This window comes from Salmo salar, chromosome ssa13 (assembly GCF_905237065.1).
Source record: "Salmo salar chromosome ssa13, Ssal_v3.1, whole genome shotgun sequence".
Taxonomy (NCBI): domain Eukaryota; kingdom Metazoa; phylum Chordata; class Actinopteri; order Salmoniformes; family Salmonidae; genus Salmo; species Salmo salar.
This window is the reverse complement of record NC_059454.1, coordinates 42329029-42349304: the sequence shown is the minus strand read 5'-3', so window position 1 is coordinate 42349304 and position 20276 is coordinate 42329029. Positions and strand designations below refer to the sequence as shown.

Below are 20276 nucleotides of genomic sequence, written 5' to 3'. Positions count from 1 at the left end.
CAACCCCTCTGAATCAGAGAGGTGCGGGGGGCTGCCTTCATCGACATCCACGTCTTAGGCGCCCGGGGAACAGTGGGAAAGGCCAGACATGAGTAAAAGTAAGTGGGTGTTTACTGTGTAGATCTTGTCTGTCTGTGTCTCCTGTCCTCACATTGAGGAAGTTGGCAGCATGGGGTTAGATATGAATCCTGAAAGTAAAGCTGTTGTGTTTTTCTATCAGTATTTCTCCGATCCTACCATTGAGGAAGTTCCTCTGGGTCTCCAGGATCTGTCCCACATCGTTGACCCAGGCCCTGCAGACCTCTGGGGAGGCGGCCTGGAGCACGTATCTCACCACACTCCCGTCAGCCCCCCGTGAGGTCAGCACCAATCGGCCCGCCTCGCCCTCCACCGGAGCCTCCACCCCCAGACAGCTCACCTGGAACACAGCACAGGTGTATTCAGTAGGGTTGCTTTCCCAAAATGTCCACATTTGCCGGTTGTAAGATTCCCAGAATGAGGACGGAATAAGCAGGGAATTCTGAATTCTCGAGCTAGGACTTCTGGGAAACCTACACATTTTGGAAAAGCAACCCTGGATTGTAAAAAAAAAAAGAAGAAGATGTTGATTCAATATACAATTGTAAGGCAACCAGCTGCAATACGATTGTGAGTTTGCAAAAAATGGGGGCATATACACTCTTGGAAAAAAGGGTTCCAAAAGGGTTCTGCGGCTGTCCCAATAGAAGAACCCTTTTTGGTTTCAGGTAGAACCATTTTTGGTTACAGGTAGAACTCTTGGGTTCCATCTAGAACTCTCTGTGGAAATGGTTCTACATGGAACCCAAAAGGGTTCTATCTGGAACCAAAAGGGATTATTCAAAGGGTTCTTATATGGGGACAGCCGAGGAACCCTTTTTAGTTCTGGATAGCACCTTTTTTCTAAGAGTGTAGCTGAACCAACATACATTATCAAGTTGAATCGAATGTTCACTCAACTTTGAATTTATTCTACTTTATTTGCATATTTCCCAGAGTTCCTTGCCTTTCGAGTGAATTGTAGTTACCACCCATGACTTTAATGCTTTTCATTACTGTAGCCTTGAAGTTAGTTTCTAAATAAATATATTATCTTTCAAATTAAACTCTTTATGAAAATACATGACATATATTATAAGGAATTTCTTTGAGGGCCTAGTTATACCCTAACACAGTGGTCTGAAACTCCTGGTTTACAGGCCACATCAAGCCTGCAAGTCACATTATGCTGGCATGCCATGTGTAGTTACTATTGGAATCCAGTCAGAGTGAGGATATTCAACAATTGGAACTTTTAATCGACCTCAACCTGCATTCACAATAACTGGCGGGGTAGGGATAGGGAAGATTGATATTGAAACAACCCAAATCAATTAAACTGGAACAGCCATCTCAGTAACGGGTGCAATAAATCGAACTACTAACAGATTGGATTACCGTAAAACTTAAATTAAACATAGTCTCTTTTTAATGTTCCTTTTTAATAACCGGCAATGACACAAATTTCAACAAATAAACGCCTGTTTCAAATAAATGCCAGGTCTAAATTAATTATTTACGAAGTTACCATGAGGTTTAATGTTTGATTTGTTACATTAAATAATTCAGTAATGAGTAGAAAATGACGGAAATCAAACATTTTGGGGGGCAAGTAAGAAACTGCTAGCTATTGGCTACTAACAGCTGAGAACTGCTAGCCAACTGGCAAGCACAAAACCAGTCAACAACTTCGGGAGTACAAACCCCTAGAAATCAGCCGATTGCCCTCTGGTGGCGAAAGGAAGAACTGCCAAAAATGCACAGTCAAAGACGAGAATGCTTATTCTGTCAATGAAATTATTTATTTAAAAAAATGTATAGAGGCATACTAAGACAAAAAGAAACGTGGCACAGTGTGTAACTGATAACACATTAGTGCTGGAAATTAAGAAAAATTCAGTTTAATTTTTTTTACCAGGTAAGTTGACTGAGAAAACGTTCTCATTTACAGCAACGATCTGGGGAATAGTTACAGGGGAGAGGAGGGGGATGAATGAGCCAATTGTAAACTGGGGATGATTAGGTGACCATGATGGTATGAGGGACAGCTTGGAAATTTAGCCAGGACACCGGGGTAACACCCTTACTCTTACGATAAGTGCCATAGTATGCTGCTGTAAGTGATTGCTAGAATTAAACAATGAACTATGCAAATGAGCAAAATCTGTGTGCATTAAGGAAATAGACGCCTGGCTCAAATAGAAGTCTGTCTCTGATAAGCGCCTGTTTTGTGTGATTAAAAGGTCGAATGCAGCCGTTTTTATCTCATTATCAAATCCTTTCTGGGTAACAATTAAGTACCTTACTGTGATAGTTTTCAATTAAAATGGTCAAAAAGAAACAAAAATAGTTTAGAAAAGGGCAATTTCTCAAGCAAGAATTTAGCTAGGACTGTCTTGGTGTCGTCTGAGTGAGGACGGGAATACTGAAAATGAGCTACTTTAGCAGAGAGTTTGGATCGCTCTATCTTATTGGTCTATTAACAAATATGCCACATGGTGATGTCACCATGGAAGGCCAACACTCCATCCCACCAAACAGGAAGAAAATTCAGGCGGTCTTTTCAAACAGCTCTTACACTAAACAGGCACTGTTATCATTTTCACAATTTCACAGTATTATTCGAACCTCATTGTGTGGAAATATAAAACACAGGAAAACTCGTTTTTAACTCCATTGGGCCTTTAAGCAAATAAACACTCAGGCTATGTCACGCCCTGGCCATAGAGAGACGTTTATTCTCTATGTTGGTTAGGTCAGGGTGTGACTAGGGCGGGTTATCTAGGTTGTTTTATATCTATGTTGGCCTGGTATGGTTCCCAATCAGAGGCAGCTGTTTATTGTTGTCTCTGATTGGGGATCATATTTAGGCAGCCATTTCCCCACTGGGTTTTGTGGAATCTTGTTTTGAGTTAGTGCATGTAGCACCTCTGTCACGGTTCGTTGTTTGTTTCTTTTTGTTGTTGGGAAGTTTCACTAAATAAATTAAGTGGAACTCAGAACACGCTGCGCCTTGGTCCGTCTCTACACACAGTCGTGACAGGCTATTAATTTAGGTTTACGTTACTTTAGAAAAATGTATGTTACTTATGTTTGTGTATCATAAGATTAATCAACCAATCAAAGTACATGCAAAAACACAGGTATTGAAACAAACAATTCTGAAAATCAACCTGCAAGACAGCATGCTGGGAAATACAATAATGATGGTTATGGTTTTGAGTTGTTTTGAGGAAACATGAATTTGAAATTGTACTCAACATACTTGTCCAAATTCAGCTTACTTCGAGTAGAGTTTGTTGAGTAAACATACTTTAACACAAATGCATGCATTTCAAACAGAATGTTCCAGTAATGTTACATCCACCATTTTTATTTCAACGTTCCATCCACCGGGAACAAATCACATCTGACTACCATCTGGTGGAAGGAGGAAGACATCCTGGAGTGTGGGTCATTAAATACCTCACCAACAGAACAAACACAGATGCTTTTAAGGCTTCCAAGAACACTCAAGAACTTGTACACAATGTTAGATTTGGAGAAACATTGTGTTTGTTTACATCAGTTATGCAATTCATTATCTGGGACTGAAAGAAGTTATGTAACAGTCAAATTTGTATAGATTCCTTATGGTAAAAAGCCTATGCAGTTAATGCATTCAATCTAATCTGAAGTTAGAGAGGAGAAAAAAAAATCTGAATAGAAGAGAGACCTACCTTGATGCTGCTCTTGAAGGTGTAACCAGGAAGTGAGAATCCTTTCTTCCTGTCGATTGGCTCGCTGAAGATGACCAGCTGTTCAAACAGGAAGACCCGCCTCTCCTTGGCTCTGGACAGGAAGCTACTGTCCTGTTCCACCACCGTGAAAGTGTCTTGCTGGAGCAGCTTCCCCTGCGCCGTGATCTTACCCTGGAGATGAAAGAGAAGGATGGAGGGAAGAGACACAGGGTGAGAAGTGAATAGGGGATTATTACATGGCTTACTTATGGCTTGCAGCAGTATTTTGCAAACATCTCCTTGAGCCCCCAGCCAGTCCACTTAGTTGATGTTTTCCAGAACAAGCTGACCTGATTCAAATGGTCACCTAATCACTAAGCCCATTCATTAGTTGAATCAACAGTGCCAGTTCTGGAATACATCAAATACATTGACTGGCTGGGCCTGGGGTTACTCGAGAAGAGGTTTGGGAAACACTGGCTTACAGTACAATATTTGGCTTGTGTGAGAGCTGTATTTGAAAGCGAGAGACCTAAGTGCAGTGCCTTACCTCGAAGCCCTGCAGCCGTCCCACGTTCATCATGTCATTACAGCGTTTGGGCACAAAGCACATCACCTCTACCGCTTTCTGTGATGGTGAAGGAGAGAGAGAGAGAGTGAGAAAGTTATTTAAATCATGCAACTACTGAATACAGGTTGTTTGACTAGAGAGAACCCTTAATAACACAGAGACAGTGTACAGCCTCACACTTGCCTCTCGTAGTCACCTATTCCTAGATAGTTTATATAGTAGATGAATGGTAGATACAGTGTAATAACAGCATGAGTTGTATCAGAAGAACACCTACCTCGAGCTCTTCTGTGTCCATCCCGGCTTTGGTGTAATACTTGAGGAAGTCCTGTTCACATAAACACAGCATGGAGTCAGGAGCGTTCAAGGTTTACTAGTCAATGTTATGTAAGGTGAAGACATCTGGAAGAGGTTTTATTAGTTTGAATACCAGAGAGAGGTACAGCAGGCACAAGGTTGGCACTAGGTAGATGTGCCAACCTTGTGCCTGTTGTACCTCTATGACTTGTTCAAATAGCCACTCATCTTTTATGTGCATTCCCACAATGAATTCGACCTTATCGTCGTGCAGGTTTACATGCCCGTCTGTGTGTGCGCGTGCGCATGTGTCTGTGTGTGTCACCTTGAGCAGCAGCTGGTACTTCATGATCCTCTGGACTGGTTTGATCAGCAGGTCGTTCAGCTGTAGCCTGTGACCCAGATGTTGCCTCAGCTCCTGATAGGGCCAAACACACACAGTCATTCTCTTGAACATATACACTCAGGTCCAAATTTATTGGTACCCTTGATAAAGATGAGCAAAAAAGACTGTATAATATTAATTATACAAATATTGAGCTATAGTATATTCTTTTGTACTAATACAATTGTAAAAAAACAAGGAGATTTTGTGGTTGGGCTGGCAGGTAGCCTAGTGGTTAGAGTGTTGGGCCAGTAACTGAAAGGTTGCAGGATCGAATACCAGAGCTGACAAGGATAAAATCTGTCGTTCTGCCCCTGAGCAAGGCAGTTAACCCACTGTTCCCCGGGCGCCATGGAATGTGGATTAAGGCAGCCCCCCGCACCTCTCTGATTCAGAGGGGTTAAATGCGGAAGACACATTTCATTTGAAGGCAGTTGTACAAGTAATACATTTTTTGCTCAAAAAGATAGTGGTCAAAAGTATTGGCACCCCTGTTTCCAATACCTTCAATCATGTTTATGAGATTGGAGAACACATTGGGAGAGACCTTAGATCATTCCTCCATCCAGAATCTTTCCTGATCCTTGATATCCTTCGTCTGCTCTTATGGACCACAAGTTTTCAATGGGGCTCAAACCCAGAGACTGAGATGACCATTGCAAAATGTTGATTTTGTGGCCAAATGACCATTTCTTTGTGGATTTTGATGTGTGCTTGGGGGTTATTGTCTTGTTGGAAGCTCCACTTGTGGCCGAGTTTCAATCTCCTGGCAAAGGCAACCAGGTATTTGGCTAAAAGGTCCATGTTCATGATGCCGTTGACCAGGACCAGTGGAAGCAAAATAGCCCCAAAACATCACCACCATGTTTTACAGTAGATATGTGGTTCTTTTATGCATATGATTCTTCTTTTCAATGCCAAAGAGCTCTATGTTTCTATTTTCTGACCATAGCACGGGTTGCAATCCAAGACATGGAAATAGAGACACAAGTTTGGGATACACACAGGGGCATTACTTCAACCATATACTGTGTCCTCAATATGACTTAATGTGGCCTACAGACACGTTACCAATACCACACATCCGTATGACATAATATTACCTTCACCTAACCATACAGTTGAAGTCAGAAGTATACATACACTTAGGTTGGAGTCATTAAAACTCGTTTTTCAACCACTCCAGAAATTTCTTCTTAACAAACTATAGTTTTGGCAAGTCGGCTAGGACATCTACTTTGTGCATGACACAAGTCATTTTCCAACAATTGTTTACAGACAGATTATTTCACTTATAATTCACTGTATCACACTTCCAGTGGGTCAGAAGTTTACATATACTAAGTTGATTGTGCCTTTAAACAGCTTGGAAAATTCCAGAAAATAATGTCATGGCTTTAGAAGCTTCTGATAGGCTAATTGACATCATTTGAGCCAATTGGAGGTGTACCTGTGGATGTATTTCAAGGCCTACCTTCAAACTCAGTGCCTCTTTGTTTTGACATCATTTGAAAATCTAAAGAAATCAGCCAAGACCTCAGAAGAAAAAAAATTGGAGACCTCCACAAGTCTGGTTCATCCTTGGGAGCAATTTCCAAACGCCTGAAGGTACCACGTTCATCTGTACAAACAATAGTACGCAAGTATAAATACCATGGGACCACGCAGCCGTCATACCGCTCAGGAAGGAGACGCCTTCTGTCTCATTGAGATCAACGTACTTCGGTGTGAAAAGTGCAAATCAATCGCAGAACAACAGCAAAGGACCTTGGGAAGATGCTGGAGGAAACAGGTACAAAGTATCTATATCCACAGTAAAACGAGTCCTACATCGACATAACCTGAAAGGCCACTCAGCAAGGGAGAAGCCACTGCTCCAAAACCGCCATAAAAAAGCCAGACTACGGTTTGCAACTGCACATGGGGACAAAGATCGTACTTTTTGGAGAAATGTCCTCTGGTCTGATGAAACAAAAATAGAACTGTTTGGCCATAATGACCATCGTTATGTTTGGAGGAAAAAGGGGGAGGCTTGCAAGCCGAAGAACACCATCCCAACCGTGAAGCACGGGGGTGGTAGCATCATGTTGTGGGGGTGCTTTGCTGCAGGAGGGACTGGTGCACTTCACAAAATAGATGGCGTCATGAGAAAGGAAAATTATGTGGATATATTGAAGCAACATCTCAAGACATCAGTCAGGAAGTTAAAGCTTGGTCGCAAATGGGTCTTCCAAATGGACAATGACCCCAAGCATACTTCCAAAGTTGTGGCAAAATGGCTTAAGGACAACAAGGTCAAGGTATTGGAGTGGCCATCACAAAGCCCTGACCTCAATCCCATAGAAAATTTGTGGGCAGAACTGAAAAAGCGCATGCGAGCAAGGAGGCCTACAAACCTGACTAAGTTACGCCAGCTCTGTCAGGAGGAATGGAACAAAATTCACCCAACTTATTGTGGGAAGCTTGTGGAAGGCTACCCGAAATGTTTGATCCAAGTTAAACAATTTAAAGGCAATTCTACCAAATAGTAATTGAGTGTATGTAAACTTCTGACCCACTGGGAATGTGATGAAATAAATAAAAGCTGAAATAAATCGTTCTCTCTACTATTATTTCACATTCTTAAAATAAAGTGGTGATCCTAACTGACCTAAGACAGGGAACAAGGCATAGCATTATTCCCATAGCCTATCAATGTGACAAAATATTACATTCCTACAACCACTAATCAATGTGACCAAACTTGACATTCCCACAATCGCATCAATGGGAAATAGCATTACCACAAGGGAGTCTGCAGAAATGTAATTGCTTTTTCAAACGAGAGTTACAGTTAGATAACAGGGATTGAGGATGGACTTAGCTGTGTTTGCTAAGAGATACTCACCTCAAAGTAAGTCTCGATGTACTCAGAGACGATGTGCTCTGACTTGGGTTTGTTCTGACAGTACACCACATACATATGGAGACGCCGCTCCTGTAATACAAACAGTGAAATCACCCTGTATCAATTTACCATGTCATAAAATATACAACACTATCCATAATTGCTTTAGATTCAAAATAGGAGTACATGGCTACTGAAAACATCTCCTGCAATTGAAAATTAAACAGACACATTCACCTCGTAGCAATTTATCATGTCAGAAAATGCTGTACATAACACTATCCTCAACTGTTATGAACAGATGGAATTTACCATTCAAACTATTGAACATATTGTGTTGTAAGAGGTGCATGACTCAATCCATGAGAGGAAGGAAGCTACAAAACTTAAACAGAATGGAAATCATCCTCATTAGAGAAAACAAACACACTCTCTCCCTCTCTTTATTTCTCTCTCGCTCTCTATCTTTCTCTATCTCTCATTCGCTCTCTCTATCTCTCTCGCTCTCTATCTCTCTCGCTCTATCTATCTCTCTCTCTCTCTCTTTCTCCCTATGGTCAGTTTAGTGTGACTAATTGTCAGACAGCAGAGAGCAGCAGAACTAGGAGTGGTAATAGGTGTGCTGTGTGCAGTGTGTGTGTGTGTGTGTGTGTGAGAGGGGTAATGGAGCAGCAGGTTATGTATAATTTACCCACAATGCGGTCCTGTTATCATCCATGTAACCAGAGCGTTTTACAGCAAAGCAGTTTGGCTCTACCTTCGACCTAGCAGCTAATCTGGAGCTCTGTAGACTGGAGACCAGACCAGCACCTGAGTAGGATGTCTATGGGCCCAGGGCCTGTCATGAATAACCACCGCAGTGGATGTGTTGTTGTGTATAGATCATTACTCTATGGGGAGGGAAAGCTCTGGTAGTGCCAGCGAGAGAAATCAGCTGTTTTGTTTTTGTGTGATGGGGAGGAGGGAGGGGTTGTTGTTTGTGTACGTGTGTGTGCGAATGCATGTGTGTTTGCGCATGCATACGTGTGTGTGTGTGTGTACATGGTGGTGGGTTTGTGCGTGCATATGTGTGTATGCGTGTGTATAAGGTACGTTGTTGCCATGGCACCGAGATGGCGGCCTTGGAATTTACTGCTGCTAATTTAATCGGTAAGTAATCATTGAGGGTTTTTCATGTTTATTTTTTGCACAAATGGTTTTGTTTTTGAAAGTGTTCTGAGAGTAGACCACGAATATTGAACAACTCTGGTTCATAATAATAAACTGGATGATAAGCACGACTGCTTCTGCATCAATCAACACATCTGAGATCCTACGTTGATCTCAGACATTTCTAAGAAAGATGCTCTCATTCAAATGAGGACAGCTATTACCACAGACTTCAAGGCTTCCCTAAGGACAGAGGGCTTGTTTTGTAGGAGCAGTGCTGTACGGTGAGGTCGGTGGCTGGGTAGGCACTAGCTATTATCAAAGCCAGATTTACTCTCAAATAAACCTTGATGAAGCCCAAGTTCACCATACAACAGATATCTCCAACCACCAGAGTGACATAGGCTATTAACCGAAATTGGCAAACACACAGATAATATTATTATGTGAAATATTATTACAAACACCTATATAGAAATACAGTCCTAAAGACATTTCCATATATTTTGTCCCTCGACTCCTTTTCAGTGTCGTGTTCTGGATTTTTCTTTCCTTGGGTTGGATAGTGATGACATTATGGTCACTTATGGCTAGTTGGTTCCAGATGGCAGGAACACAGTAGAAATGTGACGGATTGGTGTTGACCAGGTCAAGCATTGCTTCTCATCTTGTTGGTTGATTAACCTTCTGCTTTAATCTGTGACTTTTACATAGCCTCCCCACATCCTGCCTGTTGAAATCTCCTCCGATGAAAAAAACCAATGTCAGGGTGTTTCACTTGTAGTGCATCAATAGTCTCCACTAAGTGATCAATGAGGATATCACCCTGTGGTGAGTCAGGTAGGAAATACACTGCACATATTGCAATTCTGGAAAGGAAGGCGAGGGAGGCAATATGGTCTGACCTTAACCACTATGCACTAGTTTGTGATGTCAAGCATGTCAGGGGAAACTTTGTTTTGGAACCATGTTTCAGATACAATTGCTATGTCTGATTTAGTGTCCTTGAGACGCCATTCAAACTCGTCTAGCTTGTTGAGTGGGCATTACAGAGAAAGTCTGCTGGTAAGTGCTTATTGTTCTTAGCAGGGGTTTGCACGGAGGCGTGATGTGAATTCAGTTTTGAGCATTCACTTGCTGCCGTAGTGCATTGTTTAAAGTTTGTGGGTGATCGACTGAGTTTTGCGATGAGTCTACTATTTTTATCAACAGTTGGAGATGTCGAGAGGAGTTACGACCTGCAGTGGCGTGCGGTGGTTGCGTTGAGGTCGCTGGCTGGGTAGGCACTATGTCACGACTTCCGCCGAAGTCTGTCCCTCTCCTTGTTCGGGTGGCGTTCGGCGATTGACGTCACCGGCCTTCTAGCCATCGCCGATACACTTTTCATTTTCCATTTGTTTTGTCTTTGTTTTACACACCTGGTTTCACTTCCCCAATTACTTGTTCATTATTTAACCCTCTGTTCCCCCATGTTTTTTTGGTGAGTGATTGTTTGTATGTTCTACGGTCCATTATGTGGGCTTGCTTTATTGTATTGTATTTGCCTATTTTGAGTAAATTACGTTTATTTACTCATATCTGCTGTCCTGCGCCTGACTCCTCTACACAAGCTACACACAGACCTCATTGCACACTAGCTGTTCTCAAAGCCAGATTTTCTCTCAAATCAACCTTGATGAATCTCAAGTTCACCATACAACAGATAGATCCAACAACCAGAGTGACATAGACTATTAAACAAAATTGGCAAAAACAAACATTCACACACATAATATTATTATGTGAAATATTATTACACACAGCTACAGCTGAAGTCAGAAGTTTACATACACCTTAGCCAAATACATTCCTGACATTTAATCCTAGTAAGAATTTCCTGTCTTATGTCAGTTAGGATCACCACTTTATTTTAAGAATGTGAAATGTCAGAATAATAGTAGAGAGAACGATTTATTTCAGCTTTTATTTCTTTCATCACATTCCCAGTGGGTCAGAAGTTTACATACACTCAATTACTATTTGGTAGCAGTGTCTTTGAATTGTTAACTTGGGTCAAACGTTTCGGGTAGCCTTCCACAAGCTTCCCACAATAAGTTGGGTGAATTTTGGGCCATTCCTCCTGACAGAGTCAGGTTTGTAGGCCTCCATGCTCGCACATGCTTTTTCAGTTCTGCCCACAAATTTTCTATGGGATTGAGGTCGAGGCTTTGTGATGGCCACTCCAATACCTTGACTTTGTTGTCATTAAGCTATTTTGCCACAACTTTGGAAGTATGCTTGGGGTCATTGTTCATTTGGAAGAGCCATTTGCGACCAAGCTTTAACTTCCTGACTGATGTCTTGAGATGTTGCTTCAATATATCCACATAATTTTCCTTTCTCATGATGCCATCTATTTTGTGAAGTGCACCAGTCCCTCCTGCTGCAGAGCACCCCCACAACATGATGCTACCACCCCCGTGCTTCACAGTTGGGATGGTGTTCTTCGGCTTGCAAGCCTGCCCCTTTTTCCTCCAAACATAACGATGGTCATTATGGCCAAACAGTTCTATTTTTGTTTCATCAGACCAGAGGACATTTCTCCAAAAAGTACGATCTCTGTCTCCATGTGCAGTTGCAAACCGTAGTCTGGCTTTTTTATGGCGGTTTTGGAGCAGTGGCTTCTCCCTTGCTGAGCGGCCTTTCAGGTTATGTCGATAAAGGACTTGTTTTACTGTGGATATAGATACTTTTGTACCCATTTCCTCCATTATCGTAACAAGGTACCTTTGCGATTATTCTGAGATTGATTTGCACCAAAGTACATTGATCTCTATGAGACAGAAGGCGTCTCCTTCCTGAGCGGTATGACGGCTGCGTGGTCCCATGGTATTAATACTTGCGTAGTATTGTTTGTACAGATGAACGTGGTACCTTCAGGCGTTTGGAAATTGCTCCCAAGGATGAACCAGACTTGTGGAGGTTTACAATTTGTTTTCTGAGGTCTTGGCTGATTTCTTTTTGAGTTTCACATGATGTCAAGCAAAGAGGCACTGAGTTTGAAGGTACGCCTTGAAATACATCCACAGGTACACCTCCAATTGACTCAAATTATGTCAATAAGCCTATCAGAAGCTTCTAAAGCCTTGACATTTTCTGGAATTTTCCAAGATGTTTAAAGGCACAGTCAACTTAGTGTATGTAAACTTCTGACCCACTGGAATTGTGATTAAGTGAAATAATCTGTCTGTCAACAATTGTTGGAAAATTACTTGTGTCTTGCACAAAGTAGATGTCCTAACCAACTTGCCAAAACTATAGTTTGTTAACAAGAAATTTGTGGAGTGGTTGAAAAACGAGTTTTAATGACTCCAACGTAAGTGTATGTAAACTTCCCACTTCGACTGTATATAATAAATAAGGTTCAAATGAAATGTCCATATCATCAATCAAAATGACTGAAAAATGCATTTCAAAATGTCAAATTGTCTCATCAAAACGAAATTCTAGTTTGACAAGTCAAATGCTTTAGGAAATGAAATACATATTAAAGCCACTAAAGAATGGGCAATGCTGAAAATGAGGAAGTATGCTACAAACTAAAAGCTTTTATAAATATTTGTATTTATTATGGATCCCCATTCGCTGCTGCCAAAATTAAGGCAGTTATACAATTTGAAAAACATTACAATACATTCATAACAGATTTCACAACACACTAAGTGTGTGCCCTCAGGCCCCTACTCCACTACCACATGTCTACAACACAAAATCCTGTGTCTGTGTCTGTGCCTATGTCTGTGTCTGTGCATGTGTCTGTGCCTATGTTTGTGTTGCTTCAGTCCCCGCTGTTCCATAAGGTGTTTTTTATGTTTTGTTTTTTAAAATCTGATTCTATTGCTTGCGTCAGTTACCTAATGTGGAATATAGTTCCATGTAGTCATGGCTCTATGTAGTACTGTGCTCCTCCCATAGTCTGTTCTGGACTTGGGGACTGTGAAGAGACCTCTGGTGGAATATCTTATGGGTGTCTGAGATGTGTGCTAGTTGTTTAAACAGACAGATCTGTGCTTTCAACATGTCAATACCTCTCACAAATACAAGATACCTCTCACAAATACAAAGATATCTGAGGCCGCAGCCAGGATTCAGCACTGCTGAATAGATAGCGCCACGGGGGCTACTCAAACTGTATGAAAACCTACAGGTTAACTCCGTGGTGCTGAATGGACAGCAACCCTATTTTCATGTTCATTCAACAGTAGCCTAACCCGCCCCCAAAAAATGCATTTAGGCCTACCTTTACTTGTAAATGAAGTCCATTTAAATGAAATCCAATGAAGTCTGAGGGATTTACAGTTATCCCGTACCAATTTCAAACTGTACAGTCTGACAAGATCAGCCTATAGTCTAATGAAGTCAAAATGCTTTGCATATGTTGACAGGCTCTCTAACTTGCTATCATCAAAACATCTTGACAAAGATTTGACACACTGGGATGCATTTCGCTGACTGTGAGAGCACGAAGTTTAACTTTTGAGCATGACAGTGAATAAATGTAGCTTCAAGCACTTTTTAATCTTATTTTGGCCAGCACCCAATTAAGCTGTAATGCCAACACTGAGGCCCCATCATATCTTTGAGCTACCAGCTTTTCAACGCAGCTGTACTCCCCCAACACTCACAATTCATAATCCACCAAGACCACAGCTTGTTTGGCATCGCTCACATCATCAAATCCCCAAAACGCCTCATTGACTTCGCATTTAGCCACATAACACAAAATCACAGAGATCTGGCCTTTGTTTGTAACATCTGTGGTCTCATCTTCTTCTACTGCAACAAATGGGGCTGCATTAATCTCATCTTCAATGTCCTTTCGAATCACATCACTGACTGTTTCAAACAAATCATTCTGTGTTCTGTTTGATGGACCCGAAAACACAGTGGAAGTCTCCAATTGTCTAGTTAACCTTACGTCTTTTTCAGCAAAGGTATACAATAACTCCACATACTGTAGTTGCCACGATTACATGAGCAACGGTTGCATCACCGCCTGGTAAGGCAACTGCTCGGCATCTGACCGTAAGGCGCTACAGAGGGTAGTGCGTACGGCCCAGTACATCACTGGGGCCAAGCTTCCTGACATCCAGGACCTATATACCAGGCGGTGTCAGAGGAAAGCCCAAATAATTGTCAAAGACTCCATTCACCCAAGTCGTAGACTGTTCTCTCTGCCACCGCACTGCAAGCGGTACCAGAGCGCCAAGTCTAGGACCAAAAGGCTTCTTAACAGCTTCTACCCCCAAGCCATAAGACTACTGAACAATGAATCAAATGGCCACCCGGACTATTTACATTGACCCCTTCAGGTTGTTGAGGTTGCAGCCGCCTTCTACCCAAAAGTTGTCCTCGGTTGAGAAAAGCAGGTAGGGGAAACAGTATTGGCGGCTTACTGGTAGAGCAGTAGCCATTATTTTATTTTTTATTTAACCAGGCAAGTCAGTTAAGAACAAATTCTTATTTATAATGACGGCCTACCCGGCCAAACTCGGACGACGCTGGTCCAATTGTGCGCCGTCCTATGGGACTCCCAATCATGGCCGGATGTGATACAGCCACGATTCAAACCAGGGACTGTAGTGACGCCTCTTGCACTGAGATGTAGTGCCTTAGACCGCTGCGCAACTCGGGAGTTCATACTGTACCCCTGTTGTTTAAACGATAAGATGATTTTCTGTCCCTTCCTGTGATGTAGGGTCAAGCTCAGGTTTTTGCCTCCCTTTCTGGATCCTTGGAAATCCAACTATAGTGTTCATTTTGTTAGGGATGCATGCGCGAAATTATGTAGACATGCCCAAATGTGCAGAGTTTGTCCACACAACATGTTTATGCAATACCCATGTGGAAAATATGAAATCCGCTCAATTCAACGAATGTCAGCTAGGAAAAGCAGCTAGACCTGACCCTGTCCATTAACAATGACTGGTGGCTATGCACGTCAACAATGTTCATGGATTTGAATGGATGGGGAGGCAGGCATGCATACCCTGGTGCCTTTCCTAAGGTTTTGATATAGTATTAGCAAATGTTTTGATTATGAGCATAAAAAAACACCTGAATCATTGAGGAAAAATATGAAATAACAGAAAATAAGCATTTCGTAACACCTTTTTTTATATTAAATGATCCCAGGGTAAGCATTGCCTACGCTGCTTGAGCTGACTGCACGTCACTGCGTAGGACGCCCAAGAGGAAAGAGAGCCAGTTGTAACTCCCAACAAACTCCCAACAAACTATTGTAGAAAAAATAAGGAAGGGAAGCGCTGCTAAGGTACACAATATTAGGTAGACAGAAGGTGCTCTTTGGTAAAAGGGGTTCATTCGTCATCAAAAAAGAAAGGAGAACCAAGGCACTCTTCATATAATTCATTTAAATGCCTTTATTTCTATGGCTTGTTCAATAGAAACAAAGATTTTGAAAAACTCTGACACGTTTCGGCTGCATGGCCTTCGTCAGGGAGTATAAAGATGTGATAATGCAATGTCCTCTTTAAAACAGCATCTTCTGACCCTGACTGAATTGAAAGGGATCCTCACAGAAGCTCAGTAGAATGGTTACATTTCAGACAATAAGTCAAATTTATTTTCAATGTCAGCCCGCGTATAGCTTCTTATTATCTTCTTCCAAAAGTCCACAAGAATCTTGAGCACCTCCCCAGCCAGACCAGTCATTAGGGGGTAATGAAAGTCTGACAAAACCCATCTCAAAGTAAACTGATTACTTTATTAAGCCTTTTCTGGCATCACTCCCAGCCTATCTTCAAGACACCACAGATGTGTTAAGGAATTGAACAGTATAGGTACGGCTTCCTTTTTAGTCTCCGTGGATGTGGAGTCTCTGTACACCACCATTGAACATGAACAAGGATTGGCAGCTATGCACCATTTCTTGAGTACCCGGCCTGAGACTGAGATGCCTCCTACAGAATTTATTGTCTTACTGACTGAATGGACTCTTAATAATAACATTTGTCTTTCAGCAGCGTATTTTTGAACAAGTCAAAGGCGGTGCCATGGGAGCTTGCTACAGCCCTTCCTACATTGGTTTGTACTTAGGTAAATGGGAAAATTACTTCATTTTGGATCCTTCTTAAAACCACTTCTTTAATGTTATATGTTAGGGATGCTATATTGATGATGTTTGCCTGTTCTGGTCTAAGATGAACTTATTTCCTTCCACCAATACCTTAATAGCATTAACCCTAACAGAAAAATCTGTAAAAAATTACAAAAGGTTGTTTGCACACATCAATCTTTAGGAAGCCTACAGATGGGAATACCATTCTGAGGGCAGACAGCTTTCACCCCAAAAGGCTAAAAGACAATATTCCATATGGCCAATTCCAAAGAGTAGGCAGAATGTGCGATCATGAAACCGACTACAGTGTCAAATCTGCCGAATTGGAGAATCGATTCTCTGCAACAAGCTAGATGGGTTTGAATGGCGTCTCAAGGACACTAAATCAGACATAGCAATTGTATCTGAAACATGGTTCCAAAACAAAGTTTCCCCTGACATGCTTGACATCACAAACTAGTGCATAGTGGTTAAGGTCAGACCATATTGCCTCCCTCGCCTTCCTTTCCAGAATTGCAATATGTGCAGTGTATTTCCTACCTGACTCACCACAGGGTGATATCCTCATTGATCACTTAGTGGAGACTATTGATGCACTACAAGTGAAACACCCTGACATTGGTTTTTTCATCGGAGGAGATTTCAACAGGCAGGATGTGGGGAGGCTATGTAAAAGTCACAGTTTAAAGCAGATGGTTAATCAACCAACAAGATGAGAAGCAATGCTTGACCTGGTCAACACCAATCTGTCACATTTCTACTGTGTTCCTGCCATCTCGAACCCACTAGCCATAAGTGACCATAATGTCATCACTATCCAACCCAAGGAAAGAAAAATCCAGAACACGACAGTGAAAAGGGTTTTCCAGCCACTGCCTGACTCAAACATCTGTTCCTTCGGACAATGGATTACCTTCCATGATTATACTCTAGTCTGAGGTTGGTGACAAATCACATGCATCTCTCTAATCCAAGATGGACGAGTACTTCCCCACCAAAACATTGAGGCTGCAAAACCACGACAAAACATGGATGACAGTGGAGATCAAGGCCGTAATCCAAGAGCATCAGAAAGCCTTCTCCCAGAAGAACACTGTTCTATGGAACAAGTTGAGGAACAAAATACAACGCAAGATCAGAACAACTAGGCAGGCTTTCTATTGTGATAAAATCAAAGCACTGAAAAACTAAATCCAGAGAAATGGCACAAGGAAGTCAAGGCTTTAGCCAACATCTTCAAGTTTGAGCCCACCTTCCACATCGAGGGGCTTAGCCCAGGTGATGGCAGAGGAATAGCCAATGAAATGAACAAAGCACTAGCCTCTGTGATCCAGTTCATACCCCCCATTGACCATTACTGCTTCCCTGCTACGTACCATCAAGACCAGCTCCAACCATTCAGCATGGGATATGTATGAGAAGTTGGTTAAGGTGAAAACACAAAAATCAGACTGAATACCTGGCAGCTTCAAGTTTGCTTACGAGCTAATTGGACCCATGGCCGATGTCCTAATCGCTTCCCTCGAACAAGGCGTGATCCCAAAGGAGTAGAAAGCTGCTACTGTCGTGCCCCTCCCAAAGATTAATCCACCCAGCCTTGCTGAAATCAGACCTTTCTCCCTTACCTCCCTTCTAGGCAAGGCAGCCGAGAGCTTCATCTCCCAGCGAGCAGTAGGAGACACCCTTCCCCAAATCTATGACCATCGATGGGCTGTACAAGCATTCCGACAAGCCTGGCTTCATCTGCTCACTGGTCACCACTGTCTATAGCAAGGCCTTCGACAGGGTCTGCCACAATGAGGTTATCGCCAGACTCATATACATGGGCTTCAACCATCACTAGTCAGGTGAATTGCTGACTTCCTATCTAACAGGCACCAGGCACTTAAGTACCATGGCTCCATGTCGGACAGTGTCAGAGTGTCATATGGCGTCCCTCAGGGAACATTGCTCGGACCGCTGATATTCGTTACATATATAAACGCCACAGTAAGCGATGCAGCAGTAGAACACTGGAAGTTTGTGAATGAGCTTAACCTACTAGAGGACAGACCCCAGACAGCACCCTCTTCAAGCCAACAAGACCTGTCTGACCTGGAGTCATGGTCCAGACTGTAGCAATGTGGCTGGCATGAAATTTTGTCAGACGGTTATTGTAATGCGGTATTGACTGTTACTTAACATAAACATGTTTAGCATCTCCAGGCCTCCATGCATACAAGCTGCATACAAGCCGCTGATGTGCGCCTTTGGAACATCTACATTTAATAATCGAATAAATAAATGTAAAATACACCATCACAATAAATCCATGATTTATTTTAGTCAGGTCTAAAGAAGCATTTTATTTTAATTTTATTTTACCTTTATTTAACTAGGCAAGTCAGTTAAGAACAAATTCTTATTTTCAATGACGACCTAGGAACAGTGGGCCTTGTTCAGGGGCAGAACGACAGATTTGTACCTTGTCAGCTTGTCAAGCATTAGGATATGAAGAACATGGATTTCAGAAGAACAGAATATGAGTTGGCCGACTGTATGTTATTGGCTATGCTCCATTCCATAGACTGTAGTCTTGCTTATTTAGCAGACAAGATATGCTTATAAGTCCCGTGCCATTATATTATATCATTTTATAAGAAGAAGAATATAATTGAACTTAGCTGAATAAAATAGAAAGGATATGCTTCCCATTCCGGAGTGAGTGAGCATATGAAGTGGCTATATTGAGCGTAAAAGTGATCATTCGAAGCAGTGCGGCTTGTCAGGATCGTGTTTTGGAGGACGCATGGCTCTCGACCTTCGGCTCTCCCAAGTCTCTACAGGAATTGCAGTGATGATACAAAACTGTAACTACCAATTGTATATCACGAAATTGGGGAGAAAAAGGGGTAATAAGTACAAAAATAATACATTTTTTTATAAAAAATTGTTATCATTCGAAACAGGACCTATATGCTAGATTTAGAATTATTTGGCAACTTTAGTTGTGAATGATACAAACCTTAGAATGTCTTAGAAATCAAAACATATATGGGCTGCATGATGCGACTATAGACTATTGAGCAGTTGAGAAAGTCGCAAAAAAGTTTGTGCTCTGTTCCTTGCATCAAGATGCACAGCTGTTCACTCATCAAGTGATCATATTTTCACCCATTCAGACTATTTTCTATTTAATCTTGTCTTTACTAATATGTCAAATTAGTTTAGATTTAGAATGACCAATTATTAAATGGGCAGGAACAGGGGCAGGGGGAAAAAGACATGTAATCTGTAGGCCCTCGAAAAACAAATGAAGGCTGCACGCTTTCCCGCCAGTCCGTTTTTCAATGATACTTGGTAAGCTACTTCAGTTTTAAAGCAGAGCTGTGCATCATTTTTTAATGATGCCTGGTAACCTACTTTGGTTTTATAGCGGAGCTGTGCTTAATATGAGCAGCTGCGAAGTAAATATATGAAAACGTGTTTCTCTCCACGCATCAACCACTGTTTGAGGAGCATGCTCTCGCTGCGTGACAGGTGATATTCCGCTCAAACGCTGTATGCCATGGGCTCTCCAACCATGTTCCTGCACCTACCCAGTCCTTCATTTGGGAAACCAAGTGAAATATGTTTGGGAACATTGATCGTAACATGTTTTCGCAAACAAAACAGATTTCACTTAACTGTTGACACCCCCTCTGCACACTATAGAAAGGAATAAAGGAGAGAGAGGAGGAAATGGAGACGCATGGTGGAGAGATATTCTGCTTAGCTAACTGTCCTCTGCCACCCACTTAATTATTCAAATATAAAAAAAATCCCCTATTACCAGGCTATTCCAAATCAAATACAAATTCACTGTAATTGTAGGCTACCTGTAAGCCGCTCTGCACAATCAATGAACCAACAGCATCGCGTAGGGCTATACGTTCTCTCCCAGACTCATGGATACACATTTTAGAGCGTAGCATAAGGTAACCAGTCCATCCAGTATGCATAATAATACAGTCCACACTCAAAGGCGATTACTCTAATTTATAGGCTAGACCAATTATGTTCCAAAGACATCATAAATCACTTTAGTTTGATGTTTTTCTGCCATGCATAAG

The 20276-nt window shown here is 41.9% G+C and overlaps 1 protein-coding gene across 8 annotated transcripts in view; it reads right to left on the bottom strand.

Moving 5' to 3' along the window:
* arhgef25a (Rho guanine nucleotide exchange factor (GEF) 25a) overlaps positions 1–20276 on the bottom strand; it is a 145842-nt gene that overhangs the window by 5583 nt on the left and 119983 nt on the right. For all 8 annotated transcript variants that reach the window (XM_045693294.1, XM_045693295.1, XM_045693297.1 and 5 more), the window contains 6 exons: positions 7917–8006; positions 4970–5062; positions 4625–4675; positions 4327–4404; positions 3777–3968; positions 238–418 (listed from right to left, as the gene is read on the bottom strand). In XM_045693294.1, the coding sequence (XP_045549250.1) occupies positions 238–418; positions 3777–3968; positions 4327–4404; positions 4625–4675; positions 4970–5062; positions 7917–8006 (685 nt within the window). The remainder of the gene's footprint in view (positions 1–237; positions 419–3776; positions 3969–4326; positions 4405–4624; positions 4676–4969; positions 5063–7916; positions 8007–20276) is intronic.